We start from the raw sequence: 27,791 nt of genomic DNA on the forward strand, positions 1-27,791 counted from the left end.
AGAATTTTTGCTATTTATTTGAATGGCCAATGCAGCACCTTGCTTGTCTGGAAACCAGACAAATCAGCCAGCTAATGTTGAATTTGCTCTGACAGATACGGAAATGACTGACAGAGGAGCATCATGAACAAACGTACTTCCTGGATGTACTCCCGGACTAATACGCATTTGCGAATTGCGAAAAACCTCAAAACTGTGGCAAAAAAGTATCATCCCAAGTAATTCATGCAGTTTAAGTGTGAAAACAATTTCAGCAGATTCAATTACTTTGGTCTAAAAATATTGTATTCATTCAAATGAATGAATGAATAAATTAAAAAATAGAAAACCACACTAACCAGAGAGGGGTGTGAAGACATAAAACAAGATGAACCGGAAAAAACAGAGGAGAGACAAACATGTCAGTGGCTGAAAACACTAGGATTTGTGTCATGAAATGAGTTGTGTCGTTTCTAATTAACCAAAACACAAGTGTTGTAAAAGAAAACTCACACACACACACACACACACACACACACACACACACACACACACACACACACACACACACACACACACACACACACACACACACACACACACACAGTCCGTCTGTTCCATCTTCTAGCAGTACAAATGAGATCATTCAGGATGAGTTTTATCAGGGCCCTGGAGAGCCAATAAATCAGGAGCGTGTTGTCTTTACACTGTGCATGTGTGTGTGTGTGTGTGTGTGTGTGTGTGTGTGAAACAGAGGCACACCAAGAGAGAGACAGACATGCAGAGAGAGAACATTGATCACAATAATTGTAGTTCGCTGACCATCCCTTCTTGCTGTTTAACAGTCTGGGAATTTGTCTTGCTGACCTTTCCCGTGTTACACTGTAAAGGCACTGCTCTCTGACCGTGACATCGAAACACACACACACACACACACACACAACCACACACACACACACACACACACACACACACACACACACACACACCTGGCCTCCTCATTACAAATGAGAAAGGAGCCCAATCCCAGTGTACTCTTCAGTTATTTACATAAATTACCTCTCAGTATGGATCCATCCTGAATACCACCTACTCATAAAATCAGCGATGGATTCCAACTAAGTAGTATTTGGACGTCTGCTTTTAAATTATAGTGTACAACATGTGGAGATATGCTGTTTGGAAAAGAGAAGACCATCTTTCAACCTCGTCTTTTTTTGGACATTAGTCTCCCTGCTGACGAGGCTTCTGTGATAATATCAGAAAAATGCTGGATTAAGCGGGTTAGCTAGGGAGGTTTCTTTACAAGTCTTGGAAAATGTATACTGTAGATATCTTTATGTCAGAGCTCAACTATTCACATACAGATAGAGGACGTATCCTTGAATAAGTGATGATCTTTTTGTCCGTAATTAGAAGAAGCTTGAGATATAGTCGAGGGTTTTCAGCTGGACAGGAGACAGACCTCATTTGGTATTGCTGAGCTGGAAGAGCTGGTAGTTATGGCAAGCTGTTGAATAACGCTGAGAACATTCAGTACTATAGGGTTTATCATGCCTTTATGCTGACATATAGTTTGTGAAGAAAAATGCAACAATAACTTAACTTTAAAGGAGCAGTGTGTAGGATTTAGTGGCATCTGGTGGTGAGGTTGCAGATTGCAACAAACTGGAAACCCCTTCCCTAACCACTCCCTTTCCAAGAGTTTAAAAGAGCCTACGGTGTCTCCCATTGCCAGACCTATCTCCACAGCGCTGCGTAGGAAGGTCTGGCCCTTCCACACAACATTCCTGGATAGGAGAAAAACTTGCTCTGGTTTATTGGCATTTCTTTAAACCAATCACAATGGTGCCTCTTCAACATAGCCTCGGGAAGAAACTTTGGTGGAACCTTTTCACGTAGAGAGGCAAGCTCCATCCACCCATCCATCTTCATCCGCTTATCCGGTGTCGGGTCGCGGGGGGAGCAGCTCCAGCAGGGGACCCCAAACTTCCCTTTCCCGAGCAACATTAACCAGCTCTGACTGGGGGATCCCGAGGCGTTCCCAGGCCAGGTTGGAGATATAATCCCTCCACCTAGTCCTGGGTCTTCCCCGAGGCCTCCTCCCAGCTGGACGTGCCTGGAACACCTCCTAGGGAGGCGCACAGGGGGCATCCATACCAGATGCCCGAACCACCTCAACTGGCTCCTTTCAACGCGAAGGAGCAGCGGCTCTACTCCGAGCTCCTCACGGATGACTGAGCTTCTCACCCTATCTCTAAGGGAGACGCCAGCCACCCTCCTGAGGAAACCCATTTCGGCCGCTTGTACCCTGGATCTCGTTCTATTGGTCATGACCCAGCCTTCATGGCCATAGGTGAGGGTAGGAACGAAAACTGACCGGTAGATCGAGAGCTTTGCCTTCTGGCTAAGCTCTCTTTTCGTCACAACGGTGCGATAAATTGAATGTAATACCGCACCCGCTGCGCCGATTCTCCGACCAATCTCCCGCTCCATTGTCCCCTCACTCGCGAACAAAACCCAAAGGTACTTGAACTCCTTCACTTGGGGTAAGGACTCATTCCCTACCTGGAGTAGGCACTCACACATCGGTTTCCTGCTGAGAACCATGGCCTCAGATTTAGAGGTGCTGATCCTCATCCCAACCGCTTCACTCTCGGCTGCGAACCGATCCACTGAGTGCTGAAGGTCACAGGCCGATGATGCCATCAGGACCACATCATCTGCAAAGAGCAGCGATGAGATCCCCAGCCCACCAAACTGCAACCCCTCCCCACCTCGACTACGCCTCGATATCCTGTCCATAAATGTTACAAACAGGATTGGTGACAAAGCGCAGCCCTGACGGAGGCCAACCCTCACCTGAAACGAGTCTGACTTACTGCCGAGAACCCGGACACAGCTCTCGCTTTGGTTGTACAGAGATTGGATGGCCCTGAGAAGAGACCCCCTCACCCCATACTCCCGCAGCACCTCCTACAGTATCTCCCGGGGGGCCCGGTCATACGCCTTCTCCAGATCCACAAAACAAAAAATGTAGACCGGTTGGGCATACTCCCAGGCTCCCTCCAGGATCCTTGCGAGAGTAAAGATCTGGTCCGTTGTTCCACGACCAGGACGGAATCCGCATTGTTCCTCTTCAATCTGAGGTTCGACTCTCGGCCGAACTCTCCTTTCCAGCACCTTGGAGTAGACTTTACCAGGGAGGCTGAGAAGTGTGATACCCCTGTAATTGGCACACACCCTCTGGTCCCCCTTTTTAGGCAAGCTCTCAATTAAAATGGCTGTCCAGTGTGTGATGAGAATTTTACTAAAATAAAAAAAAAGATGATTGTTGGTTCTAGCTCGGAGGAGGTTTCCCGAATCGACCGTAGTTTAGAATTCCAACACAAAGAAAGCGGACGGAGACGGGCATCCGGCCGAAAATGAGGGACATCTGGCGGAACCTCTGGCAACACCAGAACAATCCCGTAAATGAAACCTCGTCGATATAGACTAGCCTTTGGGTAATGTAAAAATGTGTAAAGCCCTCTCTAGAGCCAGTGTTTGGGTTGTCAGTTCTGGGCTACTGTATAAACATGGCGGCAACATGACGGGCTCCGTGGCCATTAAAGGGTCAGTTGTCTTTACCTCTTTTGTATTGGGGTGGCAGCAGAAGACTATTTGTAATTTAGGTGAATTGATGAGAATAAGAAAAACACTGTACTAAACTACGAAATAGATATAAATAGAACTGCAAGCAGTTATGACGGAGTCCAAGCCTCCTGGGCCAACCCGTTCTCACTCCCAACTTGTAAAATACTGACGCTTGGTCAGTGTCTCTCAGCTTCAAAATGACGCAAAATGAACCCTTCAGTGTGTGTATAGAACGCACCGGGCAGAGCAGCAGCTCCGCAGCGCTTTAAGATGACGTAGTATTAAGAGCGACGGTACGGTAGTGAGTAGTATGAAAGGCCGAAAAAACAAACACAGGACTTTTACCCAGGAGACCGGGGTTCGTGCCCCGCGTGTCACTGAAACATTCATTTTATAACCCCACCCACGATCTTTTCCTAAACCCAACTGTCCTGTTCTTGTCCCGCGTGTCACGGAAACGTACCTTTTATAAGCCCACCCACAATCTTTTCCTAAACCTAACGGTCCTGTTCTTGTCCCGCGTGTCACGGAAACGTAATTTTATAAGCCCACCCACGATCTTTTCCTAAACCTAACTGCGTCAAAAGTGACTCCAAAAGTCCAGACCAAGCACGTTTACAAAAAGTGCGTTTAGATTTTACGCTAAAGGAGACTTTTAGCGTCAAAAACAACGGCAAATGCACCTGACCAAGCGTCCGTATGTTACGTGATGGGAGTGAGAATGTGTGCGCATCTCGCCCCTGATGACCCACGGAGTCTGAGAAAGCGGAACCCAAAGCGCAAGGACGGCGAGGCAAACGTCAGGAAATATTACAACGCGTAAGCTGCAAGGTCCGTACTAAATTGCAAATTGTCCATTTACATCCATTCAGTTATAGGACAAAACACATCTACCTTTATTATAGCGCCCCCTAAGGGCCAATATTTACCCAATTTGGTACAGAGAGGCCTCAGAGGGGCATAACCTTTTTTTTTTATCTCTTACAGAAAAAAAATCATAAGCAATAAAACACACTATTACTCAGTTCAATACATTCAACAGTTTTGCTGCTATAGCCTCACATGGTGAATGGCGCATACACACAAACGCAAGTGCGTGCAAATATTATTCGTTTCCACTTAACATCAGAAATATCTAATGTCTGAGAAACATGAGTGTAAGAGCTAGAGTCAGCTGGCATTACCGGCAGCTCCGAGTTCAGTGACCACTATGAAGACCAACCTGTTACTGTGTTGCCATCAACAAACACAACACTTTACAAAGCAGAGCGTGGTAACCATGGATCCTCTTCATCATCTGACCTGTTGCTTTTTCCCTCAGTGGACGCCAACTTCTTCGAATTGACTACTTTGAGAACCTGAGAGTGTTTACACTATGTGTCCTGCAAGTGTGTGTGTGAGAGAGAATGTAGTTAACACCCCTCAAGAGCAGCTGGAAGCAACCATTTCGAAGGTATGGCACAGAATGAGGATATTCACACACACACACACACACACACACACACACACACACACACACACACACCTCTGAGGGACACTATCAATTACAGTTATCCACTTTAGTCTCCATGTAAACACAGAGGGAGAAACACAAGTTAAAAATACTCAGTCATCAATCTCAATATGAAGCAAAACAATTCCTTCTCATTCACATCCCACATCCCAGTGCTTATCACTACAATGCCACCACATACATGGAAATGCTTTGTGCTTGTGATAGTATGACTCAAACACATAGCAAAATCCTTTCTGGCAAAAAAGTTTCCCATAAACACAACCAAGAAATTCTGCGGTAAATGTATCTGGCTTTCTTTCTTCGAACATTTTCATGGCACTCGCTGCATAGCTATGCAATGACACATCATCGTTTTACGATCCGACTTAAATGTTGGTTTGCAGCACGCCATATAAATCATGTTACACTCTCTCGCTCTCTTATGCAACTATTTTGTGTCAACATGAAAACCCATAGCTGCATGCATGAGCTCATCGCCTCCAAGCGGCTGCATGTATTTTTATTTTTTTATTAAGCCTACTTGGTGAGACTTCATGCAACCTGACATCACAAGAGAAACTGTCAGGGCTGAGAGTTTGAACATATACTGCATGAGTCAAGGTCTGTCAGCGAGAACAGTGATGGCAATTAGCTGCTTTGCTTTTCCAAACACCCTTTGTGTTGTAAATCAGTCTGATGTTATTCCAGATCTGTCACAACTGCTCAGGAGAGGAGTGCCAGACCGCCGGATCGTCATTAGAGCTGTTTATTATTCAAAAGATCACAGGAGCGCTGCGCTGCAAGCTCCGAGCTGAAGTCAAGAGACTGAAATAGAGGAATGAACAGCAAGGAAGATATAAAACTGGGGCATTTGTGGTGAGGAGGAAAAAGGAGATGGGGAGAAAAGAGGAGCGTTGAAGCCACATATAGATTAAAGCTCAAACAGAAAGCCCATCACACACTCACTCTCAAAACACACTTTTCAACACAACTTTCCACTATAGCTCTACATAGATCTTCATTATGTGTTCAGTAGTTAAGTGTGTGGCCAGCGGTTTGGTCACAGGGTTGTGCGCGTGCACACACACACACACACACACACACACACACACACACACACACACACACACACACACACACACACACACACACACACACACACACACCCTTACTTAGGCATTGCCCTCCATATCAACTGACTGACACAGACAGCATGAATAAAGATGCGGTCATGAGCATGCCTAAACACTTGAGGGAGAAGAATTTATTTTCTTCTCCAGCTTGCTAACGGTGTGCCACTTGCTACACTGTAGTTAGACCTTATTTTATATGTATCATTTATCATCAGGTAAAACACCAAAGATGAAGAAATGAAATCATCTAAATAGGCATTTGGGTGACAGGAAAACAACATGCTGTGAGTGGATGAGTTATTTAGTCAGTTACGCACAGTATGAAGCTGTTCGAATTGCAAACAAGATTTTGCTTAACCATTACATTACATTAATACACACCCACAATAGGGGATGGCCAGCAAAATTTAAACAGCAAACTATTTTTGGTCTATTAGACCCTTGCAATGAATTTAGACAGAAAGTTTAGAAAGTTGTTGGACTGCCAGCTTTGAATGTTCGGAAACACCAATGTTCCAGGTTTTAGTTGCATGACATTCTTTATCATACAAATTGGTGTGCATAAGTTTTCATACAATATCATATAAATCTGTTCATGAGAATGCGTTGCAGAGGTTTGTAAAAAGTTAACCTTTGGAACTATAACCAGAGAGATATTTAGGTCCTGGTCAAATATAAATATATGTCTAAGTAACTCATAAAAAGGAGTTATAGAGTATGGCTCTTTATCAACCTAGCACACTCCGACATGTTCTCGCATAGCTGGTTACCTGTGAGAGCACAGCTGGAGACACAAGATCATTGATAAGGATCTAGCAGTCAAACAGCAAGAAGGATACAGCTAGAGCAGCATTAAATCATCCACAGTAGCCTGCAATATGCTGAGCTAATTGTTCTCTGTGTGTGTGTGTGTGTGTAAATTCAACCAACCTCAAGCACCGGCCCTGGCTTGCCTCAGGCTTATCGTCTCAAGATCCATGACTTGCTTAAGTCACTGTAATTATAGAGAACTGATGAAACATTTAAGTCCCAACTGCCATCTTTATCGGTTTCTCAAAAGGATCATTTGTGATTATTTCACCCTGACCTGAAACTACGTATTTCTTTGTAATGGAGTTTTCCCAGCGTAGCTTAACACTGTAACTGTAAACCTCTGTTCAATATTTAGGACCAAACCAGCCCCACAAAAGGCCTTCCATTCTTGCCCTTTTAGGACTGATACCAGTATAGATGGGTTTTTCCCCTGAAGCTGCCACAGCCAAGATTTCTGCCTATTTTGGTTATTTATTTTTTGAGGGGGTTTCATGCCAAATAGGCTATAATAACCCACAGTATTTTAGTATTGTCAGTGTGGGAAAACCTCTGAAACATCAAGTACACCAGAGGACATTTTTGTGCCAGGCTGTAAACATGTTTATTTCTGCTGTAAAGTTGGGCATTTTTTAACATGGGGGTCTATAGGAATTACTCCCTTTTGGTGTCAGCCTCAACTGGCCATTCAACACACAACCGTGAGTGGAGGGTTTTGTAGTCCCTCTGCTTCTCTCTAGCTGATCGCCTTATGTCAGTTTCAGGAGTCTCAGTCTTCCAGTTAAACTTTCATTCATATCATATCAATGTTTAAGCGTCACCTTTATGGTGTTGATCCCGGACCTCCAGAATTTGGATGAATTTAGCTCATGAAAATTAGGTTTGAAGGCTACATCTGGTATTTCTGATACATATTTGATCAAAATTTATATGTTATGACTAGGTGACTTGGATCAGGATCAGGGCCAAGAAAAACTTTGTCGGGACATCCTTAGTCTTTAGGAGTATGTTGGGTAGCTGTGAATTTCTAGGGCTGGCTTTTTGTTCTTTTCTCTATTTTGTTCACTCTCCTTCTTGCCCTCTGGGCCTTCCAGACAGATAGAGTACTGATTTGTCTTCTCAGAACATTTGTGATCAAACCGTGGCCACACACACACATTCAGCCCTTAAGGCACAGGGTGCTGGCAGCACAGACGCAACACACACACATCTGGTCTCAGTCTAAGTGAGGCTCTCTTTATTCTTACTGACCAGTCCTCTCTGTGGACTCCATCATAAAGTTCCTCTTCAGCAGTCCACTTCAAAGCTAATGGCTGACATATACGAGCAGTGAGGTTCAGTATGTTTTACAGGCATGTTTTTATGAGCTTGTGTTTTGAACGAGAGAGAGCATGTTACAAAAGCAGAGGGCTTCTAGAGGTCAGCTGGATAAACATACAAGTTGTGTATGTGTGTATGCAGAGTTGAGCGTGGGTTTAAGATAAACCATTATGTGATTTAGGGCCTACAGTATATTTATCAAAGTTCCAAGAATTAAACTTAAGAATACTATAACGAGTCAATTTAGGAGTAAGAAAGTTCTTCTAAAATATGTTTATCATGTTGGAGCGCTACCAGTTGGATCTGGTGGGGCTTACCTCTACGCACAGTCTCGGTTCTGGAACCATACTCCTGGATAGGGGTTGGACTCTTTTCTTCTCCGGGGTTGCCCAGGGTGTGAGGCGCCAGGCGGGTGTGGGGATACTCACAAGCCCCCGGCTGAGTGCCGCTACGTTGGAGTTTACCCCGGTGGACGAGAGGGTTGCGGGGGGGAAAACTCTGACTGTTTGTGCATATGCACCAAACAAGAGTTCGGAGTATTCGGCCTTCTTGGAAACCTTGAATGGAGTCCTGTATGGGGCTCCAGTAGGGGCCTCCATAGTTCTGCTGGGGGACTTCAACATGCACGTGGGCAATGATGGAGATACATGGAGAGGCGTGATTGGGAGGAACGGCCTCCCTGATCTTAACCAGAGTGGTTGTCAGTTGTTGGACTTCTGTGCTAGTCATGGATTGTCTATAACAAACACCATGTTCGAACACAGGGATGCTCATAAGTGTACCTGGTACCAGAGCACCCTAGGCCGAAGGTCAATGATCGATTTTATAATCGTTTCATCTGATCTGAGGCCGTATGTTTTGTTTTGGGGTGAAGAGAGGGGCGGAGCTGTCAACTGATCACCATCTGGTGGTGAGTTGGGTCAGGGGGTGGGGGAAGACTCTGGACAGACCTGGTAAGCCCAAACGGGTAGTGCGGGTAAATTGGGAACGTCTGGAGGAGGCCTCTGTCCGACAGACTTTCAACTCACACCTCCGGCGGAGCTTTTCGTGCATCCCTGTGGAGGCTGGGGGCATTGAACCAGAGTGTACAATGTTCAAAGTTTCCATTGCTGAAGCTGTGGCGGGGAGCTGTGGTCTTAGGGTCTTAGGTGCCTCAAGGGGCGGTAACCCACGAACACCGTGGTGGACACCGGTGGTCAGGGAAGCCGTCCGACTGAAGAAGGAGTCTTTCCGGGATATGTTATCCCAGAGGACTCCGGAGACAGTTGCAGGGTACCGAAGGGCCCGAAGGGCTGCAGCCTCTGCCGCGAAAGAGGCAAAGCAGCAGGTGTGGGAGAAGTTTGGAGAAGACATGGAGAAGGACTTTCGGTCGGCACCAAAGTGCTTCTGGAAAACCGTTCGCCACCTCAGGAGGGGGAGGCGGGGAACCATCCAAGCTGTGTACAGTAAGGATAGGACACTGTTGACCTCAACTGAGAAGGTAATAGGGCGGTGGAAGGAGCACTTTGAGGAACTCCTAAATTCAGCTAATACGCCCTCTATGTTAGAGGCAGAGCTGGAGGATGATGGGGGATTGACGTCAATTTCCCAGGTGGAAGTCACTGAGGTAGTTAAACAACTCCACAGTGGCAAAGCCCCGGGGATTGATGAGATCCGTCCAGAAATTCTTAAAGCTCTGGGTGTGGAGGGGCTGTCTTTGTTGACATGGAAGTCTGGGACGGTGCCTAAGGAGTGGCAGACCGGGGTGGTGGTTCCCCTGTTCAAAAAGGGGGACCAGAGGGTGTGTGCCAATTACAGGGGTATCACACTTCTCAGCCTCCCGGTAAAGTCTATTCCAAGGTGCTGGAAAGGAGGGTTCGGCCGATAGAAGAGGAACAATGCGGATTCCGTCCTGGTCGTGGAACAACGGACCAGCTCTTTACTCTCGCAAGGATCCCGGAGGGAGCCTGGGAGTATGCCCAACCGGTTTTCATGTGCTTTGTGGATCTGGAGAAGGCGTATGACCGGGTCCCCCGGGAGATACTGTGGGAGGTGCTGCGGGAGTATGGGGTGAGGGGGTCTCTACTCAGGGCCATCCAATCTCTGTACGACCAAAGCGAGAGCTGTGTCCGGGTTCTCGGCAGTAAGTCGGACTCGTTTCAGGTGAGGGTTGGCCTCCGTCAGGGCTGCGCTTTGTCACCAATCCTGTTTGTAACATTTATGGACAGGATATCGAGGCGCAGTCGAGGTGGGGAGGGGTTGCAGTTCGGTGGGCTGGGGATCTCATTGCTGCTCTTTGCAGATGATGTGGTCCTGATGGCATCATCGGCCTGTGACCTTCAGCACTCACTGGATCGGTTCGCAGCCGAGAGTGAAGCAGTTGGGATGAGGATCAGCACCTCCAAATCTGAGGCCATGGTTCTCAGCAGGAAACCGATGGAGTGCCTACTCCAGGTAGGGAATGAGTCCTTACCCCAAGTGAAGGAGTTTAAATAGCTTGGGGTCTTGTTTGTGAGTGAGGGGACAATGGAGTGGGAGATTGGTCAGAGAATCAGCGCAGCGGGTGCGGTATTACATTCAATCTATTGCACCGTTGTGACGAAAAGAGAGCTGAGCCAGAAGGCAAAGCTCTCGATCTACCAGTCAGTTTTCGTTCCTACCCTCACCTATGGTCATGAAGGCTGGGTCATGACCGAAAGAACGAGATCCAGGGTACAAGCGGCCGAAATGGGTTTCCTCAGGAGGGTGGCTGGCGTCTCCCTTAGAGATAGGGTGAGAAGCTCAGTCATCCGTGAGGAGCTCGGAGTAGAGCCGCTGCTCCTTCGCGTCGAAAGGAGCCAGTTGAGGTGGTTCGGGCATCTCGTAAGGATGCCTCCTGGGCGCCTCCCTAGGGAGGTGTTCCAGGCACGTCCAGCTGGGAGGAGGCCTCGGGGAAGACCCAGGACTAGGTGGAGGGAGGTCCAGCTGGGAGGAGGCCTCGGGGAAGACCCAGGACTAGATGGAGGGATTAGATCTCCAACCTGGCCTGGGAACGCCTCAGGATCCCCCAGTCAGAGCTGTTGCTCGGGAAAGGGAAGTTTGGGGTCCCCTGCTGGAGCTGCTCCCCCCGCGCCCCGACACCGGATAAGCGGACGAAGATGGATGGATGGATATTGCAATTTATTACCTTTTTTTCCCCAATTTCAAATTATTTCCCCCAAAGGAAACTTTGTCAACATCTGTTTTATCTAAAAATATTAATTTCTCTGTTTGTTCATCGCACTTCAATTTTATTGCTGCAAAATGGGATTGTCAAGCAGACAAACTGACCAACACATATATCATAAAAGATTGATACAGATCGAGAGTGTGTGTGTGTGTGTGTGTGTGTGTGTGTGTGTGTGTATATATATATATATATATATATATATATATATATATATATATATATAAAATATATATATATATATATATATATATATATATAAAATATGGAAAATATAATAATAAGAGTAGCTAACGTTAGCTAGGCCTAGAAGGCTTTGTTGACAGTCAAAAGCCCATGCTCACACAGAGCTCTGTACCCAACTGACAGCCACCCTTATCTCGGCTTAAAATTATGGCAACAACCGCTAAAAAATACCACAACCTTACTGTCCTCTCTAACCGACTGACAGACACACTTCCTCGGCATAAAATTACGGTAACAACCCCTAAAAACACCACTAACGTTACCTCGCCGTCCTCTCTACACGACTGACAGACACACTTTCTCGGCTTAAAATTATGGCAACAACCACTAAAGTTTCCATTAAGTCAAACCTGCGGTTTCTGTCATAAGTTTGTCAAGGTGGTTGTAAACAGCTGTGGCCGCTTACCTGGTCCTCCTAAAGCAGATAGCGTGTTAGCATGTTAACCAGGAACAGTCGGGATCACTTCACTAGCTGTGTGTGCAAGTAACTATTTCAAATACTCTATATAATTCAATGTGGCGGACCGTGAGTACTACAGCTGGGCCTTCACCTCGGCCATCACCACAGAGAAAAGAAATCATCGCGGAAAAAAGCAACAGTACAATGAATTGAAAGGGTTTAACAAGTGCAATCCTTTAATTAATGATGACAAGGATGTAAACAAATAGACCATAACGTCAATAACATTGTCCGAAACAAGAAAGATTCTCAACATTAACTTCAGAAAACTGGAAAAATGTATTTTGACATTAAATAAACATACTCTAAAGCCAAAATCTGGAAATATAAAATTAGGTCACCCAGAATGTCACCCCGTCACAGCACTATGATATCACGGCGCATTACAAATCATTCACGCATTGACAAATAAATCCATGAGCGTCATCAATCTACAATACAATTTCAAAATCACAATACGCCAAAAGTTACACAAAGCTGGTAATACAAAGACTATGTTTTAAAGTTGCAATGAAGAGCAAATGCCTCTCCATGCGCAATTACGCATAGTGCAATAAATTAAAGTCACAATTTTAATTTATAGGTTCTACTATAGCTCCTTAACCCTCTAAAAACAAAAATCCAACCACACACTTCTGATACGTTTGATATATATATTGATTGATTGATTACATATTGAATTAAAGGCAATTCGAGCTGGGACAACCTCCGCAATAAATACAAATTCCTGAATGAATGAGCGCTGCTCATCTAGCTGAAGATCAACTCTTGTGTCCCCAAAGGTTTTCAAACTGACCGTCGCTTGCAGGTGTGCCGCAGAATCTTGATGTCGGTGGGCTGACTTTGTCAGATTTGTAAAGCTGACAAATCCGCCGCTGACCCAGGTAAACCATTCATGGATATCGCTGATAATTTTCGGTCTTGAAATACCTTTCCACTTTCTTAACCTTTTCTTTTAATTCCAGTTCTGGAGTTGGTCTTCACTTTTTTATTATTTCAAGTTTTTCTGTGAAAGGCCGCCTTGAAAAAGGCGAAGCTATCAAGCTAGCCACAACGTCACTCTCGTCTTCCGCCATTTAACTCTGTCTCTCAACCGCTCTCACCACCTTTATATATGTCAATACTCACCACTCTGCAGAGATTCGGACTTCATGAAGGCCTATGATCTTTTGTTTTTTTCCCGCCCACTTGAAATCAAAGCGTGATTGGTCGATTTGCCCGTCACTCTCCAATGAATGAGCCAGCTCATGGCTCTGAGCCAGCTAACCGGGCCTTAATAGAGACAGACGATTCTGATTGGATAACATGTTTTCAGGACATGAACTTGACAGTAAGCTTAACTTTAGAACAAAGATGAGAGAAAATGTATTAAATGTATTGTATTAAATTAAATGAGATAGAAATAAAAAATATTTTTTTTTTCATATTATTAAATTACAATGTATTATTATATTTAGGGCTTCTCTGAAGGCGTAGAAGGCCCTGAAGGTTCCCCACACGAATGTCAAAATGACTGAAAATGCCTGTCCGTAGTAGTCATGATAAATTAGTCCGAAGCTAATGTTTACCTGTTCAGGAGGAAATTAGCCATCTCGGCTCTAAGCTGTCTCCATCTTTCAAATACATCTCCAATATTTACATGGGGTTTGTTACGTCTCTGGTCATGCAACTGTTTAAAAACATGCTGAGGTTTTTTAGGTCGAGTAGAATCTATCTCCGTTGAGCCCGTTCGTTTGTTTGCTGCTTCCATGGATGTACTACAGCTGTAGAATGGAAATTTCAAAGGAGAAATACTGGCTTTATTGTTGTCAGAAAAGATAGTATTTCAACTTAGCAGGTTTCCTCAATATCTGACGACATACTGTGGTAATATTTTGATTTAATACAGTAAATATATTACATATTGCAGCTTTTTAAGATCACATGATTAATGACAAGTTTAGTCACAGAGGAATAACAAACACAAGGATTTGCTCTTCATTTTCCCCAAGGTATTTAATTCAATAAGTTTAAATTAATCTTAATACAATTACATTGATAAGCTATAGGCCTACATCTACAGGTGTTCTCACATTTTAGGCTCAAAGCATCTATATTCCATTTAAGAACCTGTGGACTTTTCTTGTAAATAAACAAAAGTTGTAGTTACATCCAGTATTTCTCAACAAAACGCATTTTGTGTGTGTGTCTCCCGTTGAGGTCTAACACGTGTTGAATTGCATTTACCTGCTTATAAAACATTAGCAAAGCATTTTTTCCCCCAATATTTAAAATCATACATTGTTTACATTCATGTTTGCGATCCATACATGTTGGAGGATTTGTTTTGCTTCTTTGCGCTTTACCACAGCCTGTAGATCATTGTGTGAAATCCGCCGCAGGGACGTAGGCTGTCATGGTGCCTGTGAACTTGCATGTGCATCATTATTCAAACACATGACACAAACAAAACAGTGAGCCACACGTAAAAGCATTACTCTGTACCTTTTAACTGTTATTGTTGCATTTTCACCAGATTAATAATGTGTGCATTGCTGTTCATCCAGACATGGGCATAGCCTACATCTGATCTGAATAGTATTTCCATAAGCACCTATTCTTATAAAGATGTTACCAAATTGTCTTGATATGAGGATCTTATGTCTGTTTTTCTTTTCTCTGTCGTTTTAGCTGGGCAACAACAACACAAATCTTTAAGATTGTCTGAGTTTCATAGGTTCACTACATGGTCATATTATAGGCCTAATTATAAAATTATCTTGCCTTCTCCACATAAATATTTTGTTTCGTCTGGGGGGAGGGTCCTGACCCCACCGACCCCTCTGGGATTTACACCCTTGCATTCAGAAGACCAATTCCTTGTTACTTTAACATCAAGTTTTTCTTAGCATAAGCAAAATCAGTGCAATCTAAAAAACACACTCCGTTTCATAGAAACCCAAATTCACCTTCAAACGAGCAAACAAAAAACAAACGTCTGAGACATTCTTAAACAAAAATGAAGAAGAGAGGAGGACAGTGTGCCTTCGCTGGTGTTTCGATGTTTGGTTGGCTGCTCAGTCTTCCAAGGCTGCTCAGTATGGCTTCTTCTGCTCAGAAAACACACACACACACACACACACACACACACACACACACACACACACACACACACACACACACACACACACACAATATTGTTTGCACTGAAGGCAATGGTTAAATCATGGGTTAAATCAAAAAGGTTTTGTTTTTATTTCATCTTACCTGCACAGATTTTTTTTTTGCTGTGAAGAAAATAAATGAAAATTATTTTTCAGGCATCAACTCTTCACATGTCAAAATGATATAAACACAGTGCTTTACCGATACTTTCTTTGATGTTCCTTTTGAATCTAATGTGTTTAATTCAAACTATTTATCAATATGACAGTATCTTTTTAAAGACTCATCACACTCCAGCATCATCATGCTGACATATCCTTTTATTGGCCTGTTTGTATGAGAGTCACCACACTCACCTGAGTGCAGGTAACTCAGCAGCACATACAGGACGCCCACCAGTGTGACCACTATGGTGCCAACAGTGAGGTTAAACATCCAGCTGATTGGCTCTGAGAAAACAGACAACAAACATGAGTTAGCTGTCAGATATCAGAGCCGGCTCTGTGAGATGTGTTCCTCTGCTGCCACAGTGTGGTAGCTCACAGTACTACAGTGCATTGAGTGGGACTGGTTGCGTTGAAACAGTAGTTCCACTTTGTTCACAAACTTCGTTTTACAGATAATGTTGGAAATAAAGAAATCACACAAGTACAACAATCTAAGCAAATATTAACTGACATTAGTTATATTAAGTTCCCTTCAGTGTTTCAGACTTATGATGGCGGCCCGGATTCCCCCGAGGGGAAGTGCAGAGGTGAAGTGAACAAGGGCATGTTTAACCACTAGAGAAATACAGCGTCTGTACCCTCAACTCACCCTCAACAATCAGAATGAAGCTCTTTTTGATGGGCACTCTCAGGGACTGATGGGAGACGCTGCATGTGAACTGTTTCCCTGAGTCCCTGAGGGAAGCCTGGAGGTAGAAGAAAGCCGTCAGCGAGTAGGTCTTGTCCTGGTTGTGTTTGTGGCTGGACAGCAGAACGTTCTGGAGCACCTTGGGGAGAGGGGCGCCCACCCTCTGGCCTGACACTGCCGGGTCCTGCACGTGCCAAACTATCTCCACATCCAGAGGGTAGTAACTCTCTGCCTCACAAGCAACCTTCTGCTCCCCGCCCTCCTGCAGCGAGAGAGTGGGTACGACGTTGAGGGAGACACGGGGAGGCTCTGAGGAGAGGGGAGAATAAAATGTCATGAAAATTCTCAAGGCAATTTCCGCAAGAGGTTTTCGTTTTGAGTTTTGACTCCAGCTGCTAATGTGTGCAAAATCAAATATCTTCATCAGAGGGACAGTTACTTCTACTGACTGTTGCTCAGACAAAACCTAGGATGGGTGTTTTTCACTGTTGTCTGTGACAGTTTATAGACTAATTAATGAATCAATCAATCAATCAATCAATCAATCAAAAGAATATTTGAGAGATTCAGATTGCAGCCTTATACTGCATGTTAATATCTAGAAGCAAAGAAGTGTGGTCTATATGAAGTAAAGATTATTAATTAGGCCATTATGTTAAAAGTTAAGCCTTTTTAAAAGACTAGTTTGACATTTTGTAAAGTATTCGCTTTTTTGCTACTAGAGTTAAGATTGGAAGAAAGGTATCAATCTCCTCATCTAACTTTTAGCAAAATTAAGCAAATAAGTGTATTTCCCAAAATATCCTTGATTTGAATTAGTCATATATTTGGTAACTGCTACTAAAATTAGCAGCAGTAGCACCACTGGCACTACTATTGCTTCTACCATTACTGCAAAATCTACAACTGTCAGTACTACTTTACTACTACTAATTGTACCGTTATGTGTTGCAACAACCATTAGTACTATTACTAATAATGATGACAATAATAATATTGAGCCGGCAAGTTCATTATTTACATTGGGAATAGTAGTCTGACAAAAACTGGTAAGTGGTAGACCTCTTCTTTGTCAAAACCAAACTATTAATATCCCAAAATATTAGTCTTGCCTGACTGATTCTAGTATTCTCTCTTTGACTCTTCTTCACCTTCAATATGCAGACTTATATCCAGACTGACGAAGAGCGGAATCACTGACACCGAACAAACGTAGGTCCCTTCACTGCTCATCTTGGTGAAGGGGAGGCTATAGGAAGCATCCCCGCCTGCTAGGCTCTTCAGCCCAACCCCAGACCCCTGGGTCTGTCCTGTGCGGCTGGTATGACTGAAGAGTCTGGTTCTCTCTCCACGATGCTGCCAGTGCCACTCCACAGTGACGTTTGGTCCTTTGTGGTCAACAGCAAACTGGCAGTGGAGCTTTTGTTGGGAGCCAAGGCCTGCTCTCACTGATGGAGATTGTGTTTTAATGACCATGGCAACTACAGACACAGATGTGACAGGACAAAGGCACACAGAGATACATTTAGTTCTTAGACATGAAAAAAACGGGATTGCATTAAACCGAGATATGGGAATGATGTTAACTGTGGAGTAAAAATAGTTATATTAAATATTATTATATCAGATCAGTATCAGTGTCCCTATGTCCCATAACCACTGGTTCATCATTATTATGATGATTATCCTGGGTCTCACAAGAATATAGTTGTAGCAAAACTTAACTTACTATATATACGTATATATATATTTTTTTTGTCCCAAGATGATTAAAATGAAAGACATTGTGTTGAGTGTTACCTGTTGTGGTGAGTATCTCTTTGTCTTTGATGGCAGGCCACTTGCGGTAGTCCTGCTGTCCTGGGGGGGATTGGTCAGATGGGCGTCTGAGGAAGCCGGTGACTGTGAACAGGCCCTTGGCGTGTCTGAGCGTGCAGCTGAACCAGTGGTTGTACTCTTGGGCCCCCATGACTGGCCAGCGGATATGCATGCCCTCTGTGCTGTACCTACGCAGCTCACACTCCAACTGCTCTGCTTCCACTCCCTCTACGTACCGCCGCAGGTCCAGCTTAGATCCTAGAACAGAACAGAATACATTAGAATCCAATCATTTTCAGTCTGTCAGCCTACTCTATAAGCTGCAGGTCTTACCGGCGATCAGGAAAGTGAGGGCATGTGGGTTGACAGGAGTGTCTCCTTTTTGACCAAACTGCAGCATAGCCTCTCTGTGGATGAGCTGAGTCTCGGTGTGACCCTCATTATTCACAAACACATGTTCATCAATGAACTGACAGGGCAGCCATGACACCTGATGGACACACTGCACAGCTGATAGGGACACAGAATGAATCGGTACAGTCAGCAAACATATTGTAACATACTGTAGTATATAATAGTATAGTACAGTAGTCATTTCATTCATGTCTTATGGGCTAACAGCCTACACAAACTTCAAAAACGTCCCAATCGGTTACAGCTGAAAACACTTACCTGCATATAGATACAAGTAACTAAGTATCTTTAAGATTAGACTCATGATTATTCATTGGTAGAAATATCTTCGTGTTGCTCGAGCACACCGAATTGAAAGTAGAAAGATATAGCCTACTTTCACTTTCATTTTACAGGAACGAAAACTTGCTTTGCCTGCCTCTCGCATCACGTGACGTGTTAGGCAGATACAATATCACCGACTAAACATTTAAAAATGTATAGCCTACAATATGCTATATTATGAAATTGGAACATTTAAAATGATACAATGAGTGTCTGTGTCGTAAATATTGGCAAATGAGTCATTCCTAGGCTATATGTTTGGTGTAAACTACTGTATGCCATGTTACACATAGGCTACAATCAGGAGGGCAAAGATAAAGCACACTTTCCTTGTTGTAGCTCCAAAAACATGTAGAGCTTATTAATTATGTATCGTGGTCGTGGACGTTATTTAACAGGCGGTTTGGTGTATCTAGCTGCAGTACTGAGTTCATCCTGTTGCGGCGCTGTGAAGATATATCTGAACCCCTGAGAGCAGCCCTCTTCTCTTTTGAGACACGCGGATGCGGAAGAGCGGAAGCGCTGTATACGAAATTGTTGACATGCTATTGAAAACGTGCGAAACGCGAATTATGTTGACAGATATGGTATTGTGTGCAGTACTAGTGCTTTAGTGGACTATATAGACAATATTCTGAACGCAACGCTGTGGTAACGTTTATGAATGGGAATTGAAAACTGGACTAAATTACCAACCTGTCTTAATTGAGCTACATCCAGCAGCTGCGACATTGATGATGAACAAGGGTAACGTTAACTTTTTGTACAATAGCCTAACGTTATAGCCCTAAAACATGCCTGCCTTTCTAATGTTTAAAGGTGACTAAATTGAATTCAAAATATTTTAATTTTTAAGCTGCCGTCTTTACCTGCAATGCTGTAGACCTACGTGGTATGGTTTTTCTCAGACGCGGAATGATTGTGCAAAAGAATTTGACGCTAACAAAATATCCGATTTGGATGATAAGCTGTGAATGAATGAATGTAATATTATAGTCTTTTCCTTAGTTTTGACCCTGCTCTCTTGTGCTTTCAGATGTGGCTGTTCTTCAGGGTGCTTTCCTGCTGGCTGATAAACTGTGTCTCCCCTCATCCCTGTCCTCCCTTGAGAAAGCTGACTGGAGCAGGGTGGGACATCTGGTCCTGGAGGCAGTCAAAGAAGTCTGTGGACAGGATGTGACGGCGGCTGTCAGCTGGATAAAGAAATTAGTATGTGCTGTGTGGTTGAAGGTGTTGTGCAGGGAGACTGGAGAGGACATGGAGACGGCCTGGAGGGAGAACCCTTTCTTCCCCCTCCAGAACGGCCTCCCTGACGTCAACCATGTTGTCCTGCTGGAAGTGGTGAGGTCGATGCCAGCTGCTCAGATATTTGCCCAATTCCTCTTCTGTCTTCCTCAATCCCGGATCTGTGCTGAGCTTGAAAGGCTAGTGCAACACGTGAGGAGCAGCCCTACTAGAGAGGATGATGTTCGACTTTTTCTGGAGGTGTGGTGGGAACTGTGGAAAGGCAGAGATGAGCAGGAAGCGGGAGGAGAGGATAGCATAGAGACGATGTTCGGCAGACAATTTGCTCGTTTGACGTCTGAGTCTCCAAGTCTGTGCCCTCAGGCTGCCAAGAGGTTCAAGCTAGACGCATCAGATCCACCCGTACGGTCGCCAACCGCTGATGTCCTGCACATTCTCCTTCATGCACTTAAAGACCTAAAAGATCACATAACTACAACAGACCTTTGCCTCCAGGCCCTCTCCATTTCTCTTGATGCTCTGTACACAACCTTCCTGATAGACCAAGCAGTCATGCTTCCCACCGAAGAGAAGATGCACATCCTGTCTAAAGAAGTCAGCATCCGGGAAAAGAAAAATGAGAAACTGAGTCCTGAACTTATTCAGGAGGCTCAGAGAGACCTGCGTGCGTCTCACACACCATCACAGTTTCAACCCAGCAGGATGAAGCTTGGAGAAGCTTTGAAGATTATAACAGAACTTTCTCAGTTTTGGCAAAACGGTGGGCTCCTGAATGTGCACGAAAGCCCTAGCTACTCCGCATTCAAACTAGAACAAAGTGTCCAGAGAGTGCTGACAGCTCTACAGAAAGCCGAAGTACCTGAAACTGTGACTGAAATGGATGATCAGGAGACTGAGAAGAATGAACTCCGAGGTTTGCTGGAGTCACTGGCGTTCCCTGCCACCCAGAGCACCCCTGATGCGAACGCCAGGGTCACCGCGATCATCATCAATCACCGCCTGGAGGACTACCAGAATTTTGCGGTGTTATTTGCCAGTGAGCAGAGTTGGGCCGCCTGCGATGAGCTCTGGATAAACTGCTTGGAAAAGAACCAGGCAGCCTTCCAGCAGCACAACACACTGATAAAACTAAGCTCCACCCTCATGAGTAAACTCCACAGTGAGAGCCCAAATGTGAGCCAGTGCAGGAAGCTGATGAAAGTCCTTGCAGACATTTTCTCTGCGCTTTCCTTAGAAGACAAGAACAAAGCGTTGGCTGCCATGTTGAGACTGTCCAGCAGGGGGTTCTTTGGGCGCTCCGTCCCCTCCGCCGTGACCGCCGGGTTTGAACAGGAGCTCAACATGGCCTTCAACTGCATCATCCAAGGACGGGGAGGAGCGTCGGCAGCGACGTCGCAGGGCAATCTGAACACCGCAGTCTCTCTAGTAGCTCGAGTTGCGTTTCAGAACCCAGAAGCAGCTTTGAGGTCTTGTTGTCATTCAGCTATTTTCAATAAAGGCGCTTTCTCTCTTATGGCTAAGATCCTGCAGCAGCTGCCTGGACTCCGAGGACAGAGGGAAAGAAAAGACGAAGCGCAAAGTAGTGGAGATGAAAGCAGAGAGGCAGAAGAAAGTGTAGATGAAGGAAAGGATGCTCTGAGTGGCAGCGCTCTACTCTGCAGGTGTCTAAAGGAGCTGCTCAAGACCAAATCGTTGTCAGCAAATGAGAAGGAGCAGCTGCTCAAGTGTCTGGGTCTCCTGATGATGCCTGTCATGACAGTGGAGGGAGAGGAAGAACGGAGGCAGAGTTTTCTCACACCTCAGGAGGTCGTCAACATCTTCGTCCTGCCCAACCTCTCCACTACGGGTGAGTGTCCCATGATATTCATAATCACTCATACAGTGAGGAAAATAAGTATTTGAACACCCTGCTATTTTGCAAGTTCTCCCACTTAGAAATCATGGAGGGGTCTGAAATTGTCATCATAGGTGCATGTCCACTGTGAGAGACATAATCTTAAAAAAAAAAAATCCAGAAATCACAATATATGATTTTTTTTTAACTATTTATTTGTATGATACAGCTGCAAATAAGTATTTGAACACCTGTCTATCAGCTAGAATTCTGACCCTCAAAGACCTGTTAGTCTGCCTTTAAAATGTCCACCTCCACTCCATTTATTATCCTAAATTAGATGCACCTGTTTGAGGTCGTTAGCTTCATAAAGACACCTGTCCACCCCATACAATCAGTAAGAATCCAACTACTAACATGGCCAAGACCAAAGAGCTGTCCAAAGACACTAGAGACAAAATTGTACACCTCCACAAGGCTGGAAAGGGCTACGGGGAAATTGCCAAGCAGCTTGTTGAAAAAAGGTCCACTGTTGGAGCAATCATTAGAAAATGGAAGAAGCTAAACATGACTGTCAATCTCCCTCGGACTGGGGCTCCATGCAAGATCTCACCTCGTGGGGTCTCAATGATCCTAAGAAAGGTGAGAAATCAGCCCAGAACTACACGGGAGGAGCATGGGACCACCGTTTCCAAGGTTACTGTTGGTAATACACTAAGACGTCCTGGTTTGAAATCATGCATGGCATGGAAGGTTCCCCTGCTTAAACCAGCACATGTCAAGGCCCGTCTTAAGTTAACCAATGACCATTTGGATGATCCAGAGGAGTCATGGGAGAAAGTCATGTGGTCAGATGAGACCAAAATAGAACTTTTTGGTCATAATTCCACTAACTGTGTTTGGAGGAAGAAGAATGATGAGTACCATCCCAAGAACACCATCCCTACTGTGAAGCATGGGGGTGGTAGCATCATGCTTTGGGGGTGTTTTTCTGCACATGGGACAGGGCGACTGCACTGTATTAAGGAGAGGATGACCGGGCTATGTATTGCGAGATTTTGGGGAACAACCTCCTTCCCTCAGTTAGAGCATTGAAGATGGGTCGAGGCTGGGTCTTCCAACATGACAATGACCAAAGCACACAGCCAGGATAACCAAGGAGTGGCTCTGTAAGAAGCATATCAAGGTTCTGGCGTGGCCTAGCCAGTCTCCAGACCTAAACCCAATAGAGAATCATTGGAGGGAGCTCAAACTCCGTGTTTCTCGGAGACAGCCCAGAAACCTGACTGATCTAGAGAAGATCTGTGTGGAGGAGAGGGCCAAAATCCCTCCTGCAGTGTGTGCAAACCTGGTGAAAAACTACAGGAAACGTTCAACCTCTGTACTTGCAAACAAAGGCTACTGTACCAAATATTAACATTGATTTTCTCAGGTGTTCAAATACTTATTTGCAGCTGTATCATACAAATAAATAGTTAAAAGATCATACATTGTGATTTCTGGATTTTTTTTTTTAGATTTTGTCTCTCACAGTGGACATGTACCTACGATGACTATTTCAGACCCCTCCATGATTTCTAAGTGGGAGAACTTGCAAAATAGCAGGGTGTTCAAATTCTTATTTTCCTCACTGTATCTTTCCAGCCTTAAATGTTAGTTTATTAATCTTCTCTGTTTTTAAAAAGAGCACTATAAATTGCATGTTAATGAGACAGCTAGACAAATATGATGCTGATATTGAATGAATAAGAAGTCAGCGATTATTAAATACCAGAGCTTACTATTTGTATTGACTATCATCAGCTTCATTCCAAAGGTTTTAGCATTGGTTCGAGAAAATACTCAAATTCCCATCATTAGCTTTTTCTGTAGCTATCAACCACTAGTTTCATCATCATCAAAAGCCTGTTTGTTATAGAGGTTGGTGTAAACCGAAGAAAAGGTTACAGTTTACACATTGACAAGTGCATCTTTAAGGGACTCTTTGTTTATATTATGTGTTCATGTAAGGAAAATAATTTTGAGTGTCTGCTCCAACGTGCTTCTTTTTATTTCTTCCAGCTAAAAGCTGCTTTGATATAGAATTGAGTCTGCAACTACTCCACACTGCTTTGTCTGTGGACGTCCAGGAACCAGCCTCGTCTCCTCACTGGGTGCTGGACTGCTCTCCCTTTCCCCTGCTCTATGTCCTGGCCCAGCTGCTCCACCAGACTCTGAGGTTTGTAGGAGGAGTGTTCTTCTGGCCTTCAATCCAGATCCATATACCTTCTTTAATTTGATTGCAACACATATTCTTTGAAATCTGTGCTAGATGTTGGGAGCAACCACTAGAGAGCACTGTCCACCACTGGTCCATGGACACCAAGGAGCTGCTGGTGTCGGTGCTGACCACACTGGGGCAAGTGGTGGGTGCCGAGGTGGCGGCAGACCCCAGCAGCTGGTCCAGATCTTTGTTCTGGCTCCACGACAAAATGGAGGGACTGGACTGGACCATTCGTTTCCACCTAAAGCCCGTTTGGGGGGAACACTTTAAAAACGAGGTTCCGTCGTCTCTGCTGACTGTGTGCGATCTACCTGAGCAGGTAAGAACCAATCTGGATTAACCCTTAAAGGAACACGCCGACTTATTGGGAATTTAGCTTATTCACCGTAACCCCCAGAGTTAGACAAGTCAATACATACCCTTCTCATCTCCGTGTGTGCTGTAATGCTGTCTGACGGCTCCAGCGGCATCAGGCCAGCACAGAACATCAGGTGAATGGTTCCAGTAATCCTACTGCTCCGCATAAGTGACAAAATAACACCAACATGTTTCTATTTACATGATGATTTATAGAGTCACAGCGTATACAAAAAACAAAGTAACATGAGACACAGCCGTCTAACTGTAAACAAACCAGGAACTATATTCTCAGGCGGAAGAATATAGTACTTTGGCGGAGTGATATGCTCGCAGCAAGCCTGTCTGAGAATATAGTTCCCGGTTTGTTTACTGTTAGAAGATGGCTGTGTCTCATGTTATGTTGTTTTTTGTATACGCTGTGACTCTATAAATCACAACATGTAAATAGGAACATGTTGGCGTTATTTTGTCACTTTGGTCACAATTCGGAGCAGTATGGCTATTTGGAGCCAGTTACCTGCAGGATCTGTGCTGGGCTAAGCTAATGCTGGAGCCGTCAGACAGCGTTACAGCACGCACGGAGATGAGAAGGGTATGTATCGACTTGTCTTACTTTGGGGGCTACGGTGAATAAGCTAAATTCCCAATAAGTCGGCGTGTTCCTTTAATCTCGAGTTTCTTTTAAAGGCATTAAGGTATGAGGGTATCATCGTGCCTAGATCCCCACAAACCCAGACTTCCTGCCTAAATGCACCATATTTGTCTGTTATGAACTTTAAAGGGACACCCCACATATTTTACATGTTTGTACTACTCAGCCTTCGAAAGGTTGTATAATGTCTTATGTGGCTCTGGAGAGCTTTGTAAAGTCTAATTAAATAACCCTGATGATGTCACAGCGATGTCTAGGGGTGGGAATCACCAGTGGCCTCACGATACAATATGATCACGATACTTATGTCACGTTACAATATTATTGCGATTTTAAAGATATTGCAATATTCTGCGGTATATTGCAATTTATTACCTTTTTTCCAACTTGAAATTTTTCCCAATTTCAAATTATGTCCCCAAAAGAAAACTTTGTCAACATCTGTTTTATCTAAAAAGATAAATTTCTCTGTTTGTTCATCTCACTTCAATTTTATTGCTGCAAAATGGGATTGTCAAGCAGACAGACTAACCAACACATATATCATAAAAGATCGATACTTGGCGTCTGTGTATCGATACAGTATTGCCACGGAAAATATTGTGATACTATGCTGTACCTAGTGATGTCATCAGGGTTATCTCATCTTGGGCTTGGTGGCCTCACATTTTTAACAGAAAGACTGTGTTTAAAAAAAAAAAAAAAAAGGTCTGCATGTTTATTGCGGAAATGCAATAAAATAACCTTGACATAGTTCATGATAAACTGTAAACTTTGTTCTTTGAGATGGACCCGACCACCTGGCAGCATGTTTTATAATGAATAACCGTAACTACTAGAAACGTGACCTTTGTTACTGAATAGCCCAAATATTCCTGCTAATATATATCTTTGTACATCTGGTCTCCCTGTCCTTCTGTAGGAGTGGTCAGGTTTGGTCCTGCCTCAGTATGGCCAGGGTACAGGTCTTTTGGCCTGGATGGAGTGCTGCTCTGTGTCAGACTCCCTGCAGTCCACCATGTTGTCCCGTCTCTCTCTGGACCAGCGCCGGCCCGACCACGTCAACATGTTCAGCAAAGGCCTGCTGGTGGCTCTGACCCAGACCCTGCCCTGGTGCTCGCTCCCCCAGTGGACCAGACTGCTGAGAGTCCTGAGGGAGCTGATCACCTCGGGTCGCCTCCACGTTCCCTTCTCGCTCGAGTATGTGGACTATCTGCCCCTCCTGGATCTCAGGAGGTTTTCGTGCGATCTCCGCCTGTCTGTCCTCCTGCTTCGAGTCCTTCAGCTGCTCTGTGGGTCCAGCTGCTCCCATTGGCTGCCAGTAGACGGCTGGGCACACGCGGGCAGGTTATACGCCCACGCTGTGAGGGAGATGATGAACTCCGTGAGAGCCAAGCTGCCTCTTCCTTCATCTGGTGCTTTGACTGTCCCTGCTTCAACGTCCCCTCAAACACCAGTGGCTAGAGACTCCAGCCCTTCATGCACTTCAATCAAAGCTCCTAAAATGTCCAAAGAGCTTCAACAAGCAAAAGGCTCTCCTCTGAAATCCAAAGAGTCCCACATGGAGGAGGAGGAGGAGGAGGAGGAGGAACAGCAAGAGCTGGTGGAGACAGTGGTGGAGACCACTGTTCCAAGCCAAGAAGTCCTTTTTGTACTCAGCCAGCTTTTCTGCCATGTTCAGCACATCCAGGTAAGAAATATTAATCCCATGGTCACGGAGAAGTCTTGATTCTGATTGGCTGGAAGATGGGAATAACTTTTAGTAACCTATGAAGCAGGTGTCTGTTTGCAGTTCTCAATTAATGCCCCTGTATTAAACTCTAGGTAAAGACAGCAACAGGCCGAGCTAAAGATCATGGAGCTAGGATTGTTTGTGTAACGACCACCACAGATAAAAATGTCTAGCTGACAACCACGCAAATCTAAATTAGTTTGCCTACAACTTTTCAGGTATCTTTTACATTGTAGAGTTTAACTAACTGGGTCATTGAAAGTCAAAATAGCAATATTTTACATTGTAGATGCCAATAGATGATATTTTGATGGCAAAAGGTTCCCGAGGGTTACACTGAATATTTTAGAATAGACTCCTTCCTCCAATGTATTCATTTTCCTAAATCTGGATGAAAGTCTCAGTGGTTAAATGTCCTTCTCCCAGGTGATGATGCCAGGAGGCCAGTGTGAACCCTTGTTCCTGTCCAGTCTGGAGATCCTCAGCCACTACGAGGCTATCATGGCCGCTTTCCCACACAGCAGCAGCCCGCTGGAAAGCGACAACACCCGCCACTTCTTCTCCACCATCACAGACAACCTGGAGAACCAGGAGATGAAGGCTGTCCTGCAGCAGAAGATCGCTCAGCTTGTGTCCTCAGCAGCTTAAGACACTAATTTTTCATTTGTATTCCACTGAAGAATTAGGGTTCTTCAAATGCTAAAATTCTCTGTAGATTTTGAGCATGTTTGCTGATAAAATAAGGATATAATTCGGTGGTCAATGTTATACACTGCACTTGGCTAACATAAGACGTTATTACAAAGTGATGGTTTAGGAATCTGCGTGAATAAAAACTAATATTTCACAGCAAATGTATTTTTGTGCTGCCTCCGTAATATTCATAT

At 44.5% G+C, this 27,791-nt stretch overlaps 3 protein-coding genes across 4 annotated transcripts in view; 1 reads left to right on the plus strand and 2 right to left on the minus strand.

The window, feature by feature from the left end:
• smtnl (smoothelin, like) overlaps nt 1-13,441 on the minus strand; it is a 63,870-nt gene extending 50,429 nt beyond the window's left edge. The window contains exon 1 of one of the 2 annotated variants that reach the window (XM_028573363.1): nt 13,392-13,441. The gene's annotated coding sequence lies outside the window, so the exon portion shown is untranslated. The remainder of the gene's footprint in view (nt 1-13,391) is intronic. The other variant, XM_028573362.1, reaches the window with a different exon arrangement.
• Nucleotides 13,442-14,239: 798 nt separating this feature from the next.
• dhrs13b.2 (dehydrogenase/reductase (SDR family) member 13b.2) lies at nt 14,240-19,727 on the minus strand. The gene is made up of 8 exons (XM_028571207.1): nt 18,753-19,727; nt 18,414-18,590; nt 18,063-18,338; nt 17,414-17,743; nt 16,224-16,571; nt 15,764-15,856; nt 15,510-15,529; nt 14,240-15,352 (listed from the first exon to the last, which is right to left on the minus strand). The coding sequence occupies exons 1-8, from the start codon at nt 18,796-18,798 to the stop codon at nt 15,338-15,340; spliced, it is 1,305 nt and encodes a 434-aa protein (XP_028427008.1). The 5' UTR covers nt 18,799-19,727; the 3' UTR covers nt 14,240-15,337.
• Nucleotides 19,234-27,758, plus strand: gemin4 (gem (nuclear organelle) associated protein 4). The gene is made up of 6 exons (XM_028571195.1): nt 19,234-19,565; nt 19,855-21,909; nt 23,959-24,115; nt 24,209-24,479; nt 26,095-26,862; nt 27,331-27,758. Exons 1-6 carry the CDS (start codon nt 19,553-19,555, stop codon nt 27,550-27,552), a joined length of 3,486 nt encoding a protein of 1,161 aa, XP_028426996.1. The 5' UTR covers nt 19,234-19,552; the 3' UTR covers nt 27,553-27,758.
• Nucleotides 27,759-27,791: the final 33 nt, after the last annotated feature.

Source organism: Perca flavescens, chromosome 3, assembly GCF_004354835.1.
Source record: "Perca flavescens isolate YP-PL-M2 chromosome 3, PFLA_1.0, whole genome shotgun sequence".
NCBI lineage: Eukaryota > Metazoa > Chordata > Actinopteri > Perciformes > Percidae > Perca > Perca flavescens.

Coding starts and splice junctions, on each gene's coding strand:
- gemin4 (XM_028571195.1), top strand. Junction 24,116..24,208: donor CTGCTCCACCAGACTCTGAG/GTTTGTAGGAGG, acceptor AATCTGTGCTAG/ATGTTGGGAGCAACCACTAG. Junction 24,480..26,094: donor TGTGCGATCTACCTGAGCAG/GTAAGAACCAAT, acceptor GTCCTTCTGTAG/GAGTGGTCAGGTTTGGTCCT.
- dhrs13b.2 (XM_028571207.1), bottom strand. CDS start 18,798: ATGAGTCTAATCTTAAAGATACTTAGTTACTTGTATCTATATGCAG. Junction 17,744..18,062: donor AGAGATACTCACCACAACAG/GTAACACTCAAC, acceptor CTGTGTCTGTAG/TTGCCATGGTCATTAAAACA. Junction 16,572..17,413: donor TATAAGTCTGCATATTGAAG/GTGAAGAAGAGT, acceptor CCCTCTCCTCAG/AGCCTCCCCGTGTCTCCCTC.